Source organism: Mytilus edulis, chromosome 2 (assembly GCF_963676685.1).
Source record: "Mytilus edulis chromosome 2, xbMytEdul2.2, whole genome shotgun sequence".
NCBI lineage: Eukaryota > Metazoa > Mollusca > Bivalvia > Mytilida > Mytilidae > Mytilus > Mytilus edulis.
In genome coordinates this window covers 95,721,476-95,733,802 of record NC_092345.1, presented here as the reverse complement: position 1 = coordinate 95,733,802, position 12,327 = coordinate 95,721,476, and the positions used below count along the sequence as shown (strand labels likewise).

Here is a 12,327-nt window from a genome sequence, read left to right as displayed (position 1 = left end):
GAAGTATGCTGTACGTTGTTTCAATTCATTATGTAAATATTCTAAATATATAGATTATGTTACAAAAGCAGGAAAATACTAATGTTCATATAACTCATGTTTTATTTAATTTCAAAGTACTGAAACATAATAAGAATATAGTCTGAAATAGTAATTGACAATAAACACATGTTTTCAATTTTCTTACTTAGAAAATAAACTGGTAGTGTTGATTTCTACTGTTTGGTGAAACAATACTTAAAATTTAAAATAAAAACGAGATCGCTTTTTTTTTTAACATTGTCTAAGACGGTTAAACCCTGAATTTGAATAAGATATAAGTAAAGAAAAAATGTACCAAACACTGACTACTATAAGTTGTGTTGATGTGTATGTATATATGAATTAACAAAACTCACTCTGTAGGCTATTACAGGCTCCGGTATGACAAAATGCGAAATAATTCAAACAATAAAGAAAGAAATGCCTGATATATGACAACTACTCAACGAACGAAAAATATGACTGGCACCTACAAACGACAATTTCAAAAATACAGACTTCTTAATTGAAGCTTATATAGAATGTTGTGGGGTTACAAGATGTTTGTGAGCGCTCATATCTGCCCGCTTACTTTGGACAGAAACAATATAAGAAAATGCAACAGTTTCCTTGACTCAACAGATTTGCACGACACACAAACAAAACTTCCATTATAATAAAAGTTCCGGTCAAAGAGTAATTGAAGTCGCTGAAAACCAGTTCAATGCAAATTACAGCAAATAAGTAAATCATGTTCCCCATACTAAAGTATCATCCAGAACACTTCCAACGGATGTTTTAAAGATGTCTGAGAAAAAAATGACCTTATGCAATGCCAAAAAATGATTATTAAAAAAGGAAAAAATCTCAATAATACTGAACTCCGAGGAAAATTCAAATTGAAAAGTCATTAATCAAATGGCAAAATCAATAGCTCAAACACATCAAACGAATGCATAGCAACTATCATATTTCTTACTTGGTACTGGCATTTTCTTATGTAGAATATGGTGGATTTAATTAAGACATGAAATACGAATACATTTTCATAATCTATAACAATACATATTAATTATTTTGTTTTTATTTAGCAAAAAACAAAAGTATTGTGACACCATGTAGAACTCAGAAACACACTTTTCAAAGATTTTACTTCGGTGATCAATTGATATCATTTAAGAATAAGTTTTTTTAAAGGATCATTGAGTTTACATGGATCGCATCTGAATTTACAGGCATTAAAAACAATATCATCGTATAATTTGAGATCACTGTTCAATTCTGGGTATTAATTTTAAAAAGAATTAAATGAACATCGAAAATATTTATTAAAAAATGTATTGTTACAAAATCCATGAATAATTAATAATCGTTCAAAAGTTATACATAGTTCATTGAAAACTAAATCGTCACTACTTACACGAGCAAAGCGAACACGCTGGTAAAAATACACAACATAAGAAAGGAAACAAAAGACACATGTGTATCGCCCTAAGAAAAAGGAGAATTGCAATAGGAAACTCATTTTAAAAATTCGTTATTTTATTTTGATATTCAAATCTAGAAAAGGACAACAATAATTATTGTTGATAAGTTTATATTTGAGATAAGTTCGCTTAGATGAATTCCGCATTATAATAATGGAATTATTGATTGTTTAGGAGAAAGAAAATAGCAACTATGTAAGTGTTTATCAATGAAATGAAAGTTAGACGCATCTTTACCTAACTTGGCTAACACCTTAGTTCATTCCAGTACAGTAATGAGTCTGCTATTAAAGGGATAGAATTTGTAACAATTAGATGACATACATCATATGGATAATCTCTGTTTCCAAACATACCTAAATTTTGTCAGTGAAAAAATCTTCATATTTAACATTCTCAAAGAAGTCCCAGTTGGTATATCTAAAATCCAGAATCTGCAAGGAGTTGGTGACATTACTGTTACCTAATGACTCTCTGTAAACCCTAAAATGTGAAAGAATTTTACATTTTTTTTTAGAACTTTCGTCTTGTATTTACATCAAAAGCTAAAATATTTGCTACTCTGTTGGTTAACACAAACACAAAACGCTTTGCAGGATCTTGTTTTAACTCCTTGAAATGTAAAGTTACTCACGCTTTTAGATGGAACCCCCAAAATTGAAATACCTTCTGAAGATGTCTACATAAAATGTAAGAAAGGAATGAGTATTATAAATCATGTAAGTACGTACTACGGAGCTGATGATACCCTGACTACTGAGCCGATTGTACCATAACTACTATTGAGCCCATGAAATTAAAACCATGACTACCAAGTTGACGATACCCTAGTTACTGGCTGATGAGAGTAAATTCAATACTAACTTGAGTTTGTAAATGATTTTCCTAACGTATTTTTACTGCACTTGCTTTTTTTGTGATTCAAGTTTTCAGTCAGTTCGAGTCGGGTTAATCATCAGTTACTTTTATTAGTTTTTAATTCTTATGTTTTGCTTTTGTATCTTGTAAATGGAGTTTTCGAATTGCTATAAAATTTATAGAAATTTGAGCTAAATAGTATATTCTTAGTATAGCCATACAATTTTAAGATGACTTTTTGACCGGCAAATTAACATCAAGAAATTGACAATGAGGGACGGTTGAAATCAAAATTTTACAAAAGAGATGATTTCAGCTTTCCAATTGTGAACTTTCCATTTCTAAGTGGCAACATTCCAGGAGCACACGCATACGGGGTATATATCCCCCAATTGATACGATATTCCCGGGCTTGCATTTACTATCATGATTTTCTTGATAGGGGATTGCTGCTCACAAGGCAGCTATTAAACCAAGAGTTCCAAATGGTGAAGTTGAAATCATCCCTTCATACATTTTACGGACTCCATCACGAGTTGGTTGACAGTCATGGAATAACCGTTTCACATATGATATAGGATATGTTCCTTACGTCGTAACTACAATCCCTTTCCCTTTCATGAATGTGAAATACCGTATTAGACTATTCACCGGATTTGTTATAACATGAACAACACGACGGATACCACAGGATCTGATTACCCTTCCGGAGAACCTGAGATCAACCCTAGTTTTGTGTTGCTTATTCTTTTGTTTTCTATGTTGTGTCATGTATAGTATTGTTTGTCTGTTTGTCTTTTTCATTTTTAACCATGGCGTTGTCAGTTTATTTTCGATTTATGAGTTTGACTGTCGCTCTTGTATCTTTCGTCCCTCTCTTTAGTCAGTTTAGTTTGGTATCAATTAAAATATTTTCATCAATTTTATAGAGGACAATGAACATTATAAATGTACAAAATGTACTGCTTGCATAACAAAAAATTGTTGGAGAATATTCATTGTTATCCTGAAATAATTGAAGTAAATTACGGGTTATTACCACAATCGTAAGCGTGACACATGACACGTTTTTGAAATGTTATTATGTTAACTTCGTGGTAGTAATTACAGCATGATATCAATAAACGACATTATCTGTACTTCTTTCTGAGCTTTTTTTGTATACCACAGATAATAAACATTTCCAGTATTACATGTATTCAAATTGGTGGCCTTCGGCTCTTGTCTGCTCTATGGTCGGGTTGTTGTCGCTTTGACACATTCCCCATTTCCTTTCTCCATTTTTAGTATTCCCTTTTCAAACAAACGTATGAGCATCCCCAGAAATACGATTTGTCTTATAGTAGCTTTACTTTATCATTGACAATTCCACACGTTTCGAATTACGTTCAAACCCTATCTCGGGATAGATTTTATTTCCTGTTTGAAAAGCAATACACCCCTGTTTCGACAATACTAGTGACAAACATAATAAAAACGATAGGTGTAATGAGTACACAACGAAAAACTTATATTCCATTTAAAAATGTTAACAAATAGTTATTTGAAATAATCCCAGAACAACAAAAGAAGAAGAAACAACATTGGCGTGAGGTTTATAGATTTTAATTGTTTGAAAGAAAAGAGGAACAAAATTATAAAAGTATTATTGTATTTACAACGAAACTTTTCTTCGGTATCTCAATTATTTCTGTTAGTGGCAACTGTTAAATTTCTTCCAGCAAAATACAGATAAGGACTAGAATGTCTTTGATCCTGATAATTCGAAATTCCTTGGATCAAAAGTCCAAACTTCACATAGTTTTCATGTTTAGCAATATGCCATCCTTCTTTGATCGATATTGAGAAAATAGAGTATACTGTATCAAATACGCGAACATTTATTATACTAGATTGTGAAAGTTCGAACTGACGGTTGTTTAAACGAATACCAGGGACCTCTCCCGACGGAAGTATGAAAGTGGCAAAATTTTCATTTGTATTTCCTGGAACAACAAACTCGTAGTATGGTAGATACTGATTTACACCAGGTACAACATTGTCAATTGTTCCTGTGTGGGGACTATACGCCTTCATAAACAGAATAATCTCTTCTTGTGACGATACAACCGTTGTATGTTTGTGATTAGTTGTCAGGTAATTGTTCACATCCAGTATTGAAGTGGATATTGTATCATTAGTGTCTTTAAACTCTATCTTTGTCTTGTACTTAGAGAATATTCTGAGTCCTTGGGTTTTAATTAGACTTGACAACTGCGGCACAATAAATACTTTACTGAAATCGTCTAAAGGTAGCACAGGAATGACCTCTGGAATGTACGTTTTGAAAAACAATGCAAATGGTCTAGTGCCGTTCACAAATGTTCCTGTGAGGTGACATTGTTCACAGCTTATATAACTATATTCATATTGAGCTGCATTAAATGTCAATTTATTGTCGTCAAACATGCTTTCATTGAATGTTATATTACTCAACACCCATCTCGCCGTCTTAAAATTAACCGTCACTGTCGTATTTTCTTCAAAGGCAACGACGCTAAGTGCGTCAAACTTTTGATGAGGTTTAAACTGTGGAATCACATATTCATTTGACAATCCTTTCGATGGAATACCATGGAATGACTTCCAGATTGCACCATATTCGTCTGTTAGAAAATAGAATAGGTAAATAAATACTTCACACACAACTCGTATATGTGCATCACCGCTTATTTTCCCAATACCAAGATTGTCATACTTTGATAAATCAAATGATGTATAATTTCCTCTTAATGCTACTGTTTTATACCGTTTTACCGACGGTAAGCTAAGGTCACAACGTCCACTTTTCGCAGACGACATATGAAGAGTAATATTTCTGTACTTTGGATTGAAAGCGACGAAAAACTGGTACCCCTGTAAACCTGCAAAAATAGATTATATCGTTAGAATTCCATTAGTATAAGACTATACATAGCATTATGATGTACAGCACCAAGTATGCACATACCATATTTATTTTCATTTGTTTTTATCTGTATTCATAAAACAAAAATTTGAATTTAGAACAGCAATTTGTGCGTCCCTCTATTTTGAAAATAAAAACCATTTGAAAGTATGACGCTAGAATCAAACAAGATCACGAAAAGAACGCGTGAAAAGAAATATTATGTATGCAAGACATTAAATTAAGAACGAAAAGGTTTTCCCCCTATATTTTCCCTGCCTTAAGCCGAGATAGTGTATATCAATCACACCTTAGTTAAATGAATTTTCTTCTGTTAGCACAAACAAAATAATAATATGATATATAATTGAATTTGCTTGATTAGGTATTTACTTATTTGAAGTACAGCTTTTAACGTTATAGGGTGATTACATGTATGCGTTTTTTAAAAGTATGTTCCAGTTCTGTGTGTTGTAAAACTAGTATGCTATAGTAGTAACTCTTGTTATCTTTTGTGACCTTGTCTAACATATTGCTTTTTTTGTCTTATCTAATATAATTTCGTCAGATATACTTGGAATAAAATTTTCTATTTGCGTCAGATCCCAGACGTACGTTTCGTCTACAAACATATTTGAACACTTTACTATTCCCAATACTACCTAACATACCTCTATATTTGCAATTCTTTCCTAGAAATCCCTCAGCACATATACAGTAAGATGAGTGTCTTGTAGTTATACACGTACCCCCATTATGACAATTACCAGATATTATACATAGGTCTACAATGATGGAAGAATACATCTTATAAATGATTGAGAATGTAAAATGTAAATATCACATAATTACATTCATATGCTTTAAAACAAATGAAGTAATCGTATCCTTTTTAGCCAGAAAATTTGGATCTTGTAAAGAACATAAATTCATTATAAGACATAACAAACTTGAATATTGCCATGATATTAACATTACATAGATCGACTTTTATAAGACAACGACGAATTTCCAAACAAAAATTGAAATTGGAACGACTAAGTTTCGCCAATTCTCCTAATTATACAAACATGGACACAGTCAAATATTTGATGTGCAAATTACATAAAAAAATATTATCATTTTTTTGTTTAAAGGAGGTAGGATTTTTAAAAATTCTTCATTCAAAAACTGAAATCAATACAGCATGAACTGCATGCGTCTGAAGTGCTTTTCTGAATTTACCATCATCAGGGACACTTATAGATATATATATGTGAAAGCAAATGTTGTATAGAATCCATTACAGTGGAAGAGCTATATGACTAAACAGAACACTAAAAAGCAAAAATATCTCTAGTGACAACTTTGACAGAGGTAGTTAAAACCTTAGTTTCTTAATAATTTAATATTAATTTCTCCGCTTATTTTTGACATATTACTTTAAATGTCCCTTTTGTATTCTTCGCCTCCCTATCTTTTAACATGTACTGAGATTTTCGGTTTGCTTGTCCAATTTAAAAAATACGCAAAGATGCATTTGCATGTGTTTGCATATTTACATGATACTTGTTGTCTATCGTTTTATTAAGTTACCTTTAATTTCACATTGATTTCCAATATATCCTGCTGGACAAATACACAATACGGTGTTGTTGTACGTCACGCAATGTCCGTTGTTGGTGCAGGGTGTTTCTGTCATACATTTATCTGTAAAAGAAAAAGTGATTTAAAGGTACAAACATATATTATGATTATGTTTTTTTTTAATTTTCAATGTGCATGTTTCGTGTTTGATATAGACTTTTTTCGCAGTGTATGCACATACATATTCATATATAGTGACATTACAAATCCTAACAATTATAGAGGAATCACAGTGACCAGTGTCATTGGAAAAGTATTTAATAGTGTAATAAATAGTAGGTTTGATGATTTTGTATTGAAACAAAACTTAATTCATGAATGTCAATTAGGTTTTACAAAAAAATCTAGACCTTCAGATCACATGTTTATTATAAAGGCTATTTTTAATAAATATTGTAATTCAAAGGATGGAAAGGTTTATACCTGCTTTCTGGATATTTAGAAAGCCTTCGACACAGTCATTCATACTGGTATTAAGTTGAAATTTCTATCGGCGGGTTTGGGTACTTCATTTTATATTATTATTAAACACATGCATGAATCAAGTTAATCTTGTGTTAAGATGCGATCCAGAGTAACAGATTTTTTCCAGATAAAACTTGAAGTTAAACAAGGAGACCATTTTAGTTCCACTCTATTCAAGCTATTTATAAATGACTTGCCAGAATATTTACAAGAAAGTGAAAACTCTGTTATGCTTAATGAGAAACCTGTTAATTGCTTATTATATGCATATGATTTGGTCCTTTTATCAACATCTGCTATAGGATTGCAAACAAGACTAGACATACTGGTAAAATATTATAAAGATTGGTGTTTAAGTGTAAATCCCACCAAAACAAAGGTTTTGATATTCAACAAAGCAGGCAGACACATTTGTGTGAAAAAAATTATTTATGAAAATATGTTGATTGGTAGTGTTGATAATCATAAATATAAGATATTAACATTTGTGTACCATTTTCCTTTTCAGTTAATGTTGTAGACTGTCGAAATACTATTATAAGAGGGACTATCAGTATTGCCGAGGTAACACAACCAAGCATAAAACAGAGGAACAATTTCTGTGATTTATTCTTCTTTTCAGGAGAAGTCGAATTGCCATACATCCTCGTTGATATTTGAGGGGTACGTGAATTTCTGTTACCCCACTCAACAATCTCTAAATACTCGTGCAAATCATTGTGAGTCGGAGACGGTTCCTCGTAATCGTGTGACGCCATTGTATAAGAAAGGCATGGGAAGGAATTCTGAAATAAAAAAAAAGTATTTATGGTTTGGTTGTTGTTTCTTTGACACATTTCCCATTTCCATTCTCAATTTTATTGTAAATATACTTCATATTTTTTTTTATTACAAAAAAAAATAGGACGCATTTATGTGAGCAGTTTTCTTTCAGAATGTGGAGAAAGTGTGTATATAAATCAAATGTCTGATTTGATATGCTCATATAATAAAACATACTTATTGATGCTGAGGGTGTATCGATATTTAATCATATAAAACATTAGGCGTGTTTAACTGTGACATTTAAAATTCGAATATTGTGTTGCTGGTTACTGTATTGTTCATATTAACGAGTACATTGTACTTATTTTTCTTTTTCTTTCAATACTGCTTAAACTAGAGACCATTAACAATTTACCGATCTAATATTAGTTACCATGGACTCGTAGGATAAACATGTGTTTAGTGAGCGTAACGAACTAGCCAAAACTTCACATTGTTTAGGACGGCGGATGTTTTACGATATATATACGAAGAAAACCCGATTATCTGTTAATCGTTCCATTACTCGCGTTTCCCACTCCCTACGAAAGTTTTACGCTTCTCGGAAGAAAGCTTGAGAATGTCTCCTTGCACATTGTGACGTCTCTGATAATGCCTGCTCTCGTCTAAAAGCCGGGATAAGAGAATTATGTAGCGACTGAGCAGGGTGATATAGGCGTATGGAAGGACGATACTATCCAATTATAAGCTTAGCATTATCAAACATAATTATCTAATATTTCAAATTCATTGGTCATGAAACAAATGTTGTGTTGTTTTAGTTGTTAAGTATGGCTGTTGACTTTTTATGCCCCATTCGTTCATGTTAAAGTTTTTGGTCGAGGTAGTTTTTGATGAAGTTGAAGTTCAATCAACTTGAAGCTTAGTACACTTGTTCTCTATGACATAATCTATATAATTTTATGCCAAATAAGAGATTTTACCCTTTTTTTTTACTGTCAACTGAACATAGAAAATGATAGTGCGGATGGGGCCTCCGTGTACTAGGGACACATTCTTGTTTAGTTTAATGAAACAAAACCAAATAACTGTAAGAATATAAAAGTAATAAAAAAATATGTTTTATAATTAAGTTGTGTTCTTTTTTTTTTATTTGCATAGAGGAATTATATAGTATTTTCGCATTTAATAGACAATATATCATATGAAAATTCTAGTTCCACTTAATTGTACACACAATCAAATTTGGAAATTTACTGCCCAATCACTGAAATGAATCGCAACTCTTGTAAATGATATCTATTTTTTATTTTTTAATTTAATTTTTTTCAAAACTATTGGCACTTAAGAATATATAGTTTTATTTGCAGGTAGATCAAATTTGCATCATTCACCATAAAAGATTTTGTATCCGAAAAACAAGTATCTTTTGTTATAGTAAATAGAACACTTATAACATTTTTCAATTCAAAAATAAATGTTCAGTTGTATATGTTTATTATTGGCAAAAAGTACAACTGATAAATTGTACAAAGAAAAAACTAAAGTTTTGTTTTCGACAGCAATCTGTAGTGCCGACTAACACTCTAGTTGAACAAATATTGATAATTTTGTTTGAATTTTATGTATACTCGTTATTCGATTACCAATTATGTTTTTTGTTACAGATGTTGACCCTTTTATTGCAACAAACACTGAGAAAATTTACTTTGAACCCTTACTGAAACGTCTTCACATCCAAATAACCAGTCCTGCTCAGATTCAAAGAAAACTTAATTCAGTTCAGTTCGATGCCACGTCGTTGTCATTTCTCAGACGTTCCCTTTTGTTAGTTTATTGTTAAGACGTGGCGATCTTTCTGCAAAAACTTGTTTTAAACCTTTTGATGTCACATTATAACTTTCACGGTGATGTTGTTTATATCCGACCAATTTTAACTTACTGGTTCTTTGTATAGACCTAGTCGTTTAATTAATCACAAATATGTAATAACATATCTTAATACTGTTTTATCGGTATTAATATTGATATGAAAATGATGAATTAAAACAGGACTGAAAATGTTTTGTTAAACACTTTAATATCACTAACGATTCTTAATCATGCCGATGTTTATATTGTGGCATTGCATAAGGTGAAAGTTGTCGTATTGTTTATGACGTCTTTACATTAAATCTATTGGATGCAAACTGACTGATATTTTAATAAAGAAAACATCATTAATTAATAAGTTGTAATTGGCTTTTAAGTATTTTCCAGTAGCTACGCGTACTCTTAATTCGGTACATTGCGTTTTTGTTAGTTGTTACAATCTGATTTAATAGTCCTGTTTTAACATATATCATTTACAACTGTTTTTATTTACAACAGTTAATAATTGGAGATGCGGTTAAGAACCCACAAAAAATATCTAATGACATTATCAATTTTTTAATTTATGCATTTCGAACATGTTCAGAGTAATACTCGATTATTACAGTATTCGATACATCCCTTAAAAAATACACAATAAATAAAGTAAGATATAAGCCCACAAAAATAAATAGATTAACAGAGCATACATTTACCATCAAATTTTAGATATTGTAAATTTGCCGTCGTACTTACAGTACTTGATTATATCCATAGACAATACCTTACAAACGCCTGTCTATTCATCATGAACACAGAAGCAAACTTTAACTGTCAGTTCACCACTGTTTATCAAGCAATTATTTCATTTCATTATAAAACTCTTTATGAAAATTCTAATATTGATTTTAGCTGACATTTACAAAAACAATGTTCGTGAGGTACAATACCCTGAAGAGCATATGTTTTCTTCATGGCTAAGAAACAAGTGTTAAAGACAACGATGACTTTCCTTTACAACTTCATATCCCTGACTTGGTACAGGCATTTTATTATAAAATTCGTTTAGGTATTTTAAGTTCTTAATGCTCTTTAATATCGAAATATTTGTTGCCTTTTAACTTTTTTTTAATCGAGCGTCACTTATGAGTCTTTTGTAGACGAAATGTGCGTAAGGCGCAAATACAAAATTTCAATCCTGGTATCTATGATGACTTAAATTATACCTAGCTAAACTTGTATAACAGTCGTATTAAATTCCATTATATTGACAAAGATGTGTGAATAAAACAAACAGGCATAATAGGCAAACATGTCAAAAATAGGGGAACAGCAGTCAACATTATGTTTTTCTTAATCACTTTCAAAACAAACATATATGTAAACAAACATTTTACCATGGCACAAGAGGAAAACGATATTCAAACTCACAAATCGAAAAAAAAACTGACGATGCGATGGCGAAAAAATGAAAAGACCAAAAAAGAAACAACAGTTGACATCGCTCTGATTTTAAACATCCCGTATTTGTGTTATTGTTCTATGATAGTTTTTGTATTCTTGTCTTTCAATTTTGCTGACATGTTTCGTCTAAATACCTTTTTGTGTTTCTTGTTACATATAACATGGCTCTGTACATCTTGGCAAAGTGTTATTGTGTAAATTTTCGGTACACATTTATTTGTTTTTATAATGATTTAGATAAAAAAAAAAAAAACGTTGACTGCTGTGCCCCTACTTTTGACATTTTTGTCTATTATGTCTGTGTTGTTCACACATCGTTGTTAATGTGGAGAAAGTTTTATGTGACTTTCATACAAGCAAGAGGTTTAGCTAGCTATAAAACAAGGTATTAACCACAATTTTCTACTTAAGAAAATGCCTGTACCAAGCCAGGAATATATCAGTTGTTGTGTATTCGTGTGATGTTTTTTATGCTTTTGAATTTGCCATTTGATTAGGGAATTTCCGTTTTGAATTTTCTAGGGGTTCAGTTTTTTTGCTATTTTCCTTTTTACAAAACACAACAAATAAAACTAAAGACTGAGCAAAACAAACCCACATAAAAACAAAGGGTGATTGCAGGTAATCCGAAGGTGAAGATCATGCTACATAAAGGGCACCTGTTTAAATGCTCATGTAAATAGAAACCAAATGTTAATTCTAATTCTGATAGTCACATTTGTGGAAAAAAGACGGGATTATATTTTCAACCGTCATATATAACTTTAAATACCATCAAAAAACACTTACACTGTACATTCTTTGAATATATGTTGCTGATATAATATTTTAAATGTTTTCATTTGTTTTTTTTACAAAATAGCA

General features: G+C 31.2%; 1 protein-coding gene across 2 annotated transcripts; it reads right to left on the bottom strand.

Annotated features, from left to right (window-relative positions):
* Window positions 1-3,955: 3,955 nt before the first annotated feature.
* Window positions 3,956-10,854, bottom strand: LOC139513552 (uncharacterized). 2 transcript variants are annotated; one of them, XM_071302176.1, is made up of 5 exons: window positions 10,756-10,854; window positions 7,877-8,168; window positions 6,868-6,981; window positions 5,964-6,077; window positions 3,956-5,269 (listed from the first exon to the last, which is right to left on the bottom strand). In XM_071302176.1, exons 2-5 carry the CDS (start codon window positions 8,139-8,141, stop codon window positions 4,047-4,049), a joined length of 1,716 nt encoding a protein of 571 aa, XP_071158277.1. In that variant the 5' UTR covers window positions 8,142-8,168; window positions 10,756-10,854; the 3' UTR covers window positions 3,956-4,046. The 2 variants fall into 2 exon arrangements, with proteins under 2 accessions (XP_071158277.1, XP_071158278.1); XM_071302177.1 differs by lacking the exon at window positions 7,877-8,168.
* Window positions 10,855-12,327: the final 1,473 nt, after the last annotated feature.

Excerpts from the sequence above, each read along its gene's own strand:
- LOC139513552 (XM_071302176.1), bottom strand. The coding sequence starts at position 8,141 with ATGGCGTCACACGATTACGAGGAACCGTCTCCGACTCACAATGATTTG. Across the intron at positions 6,982-7,876 it reads ATTAACTGAAAAGGAAAATG|ATAAATGTATGACAGAAACA; the intron begins GTACACAAATGT and ends TTTCTTTTACAG. Across the intron at positions 6,078-6,867 it reads AAATCAATGTGAAATTAAAG|ACCTATGTATAATATCTGGT; the intron begins GTAACTTAATAA and ends CCATCATTGTAG.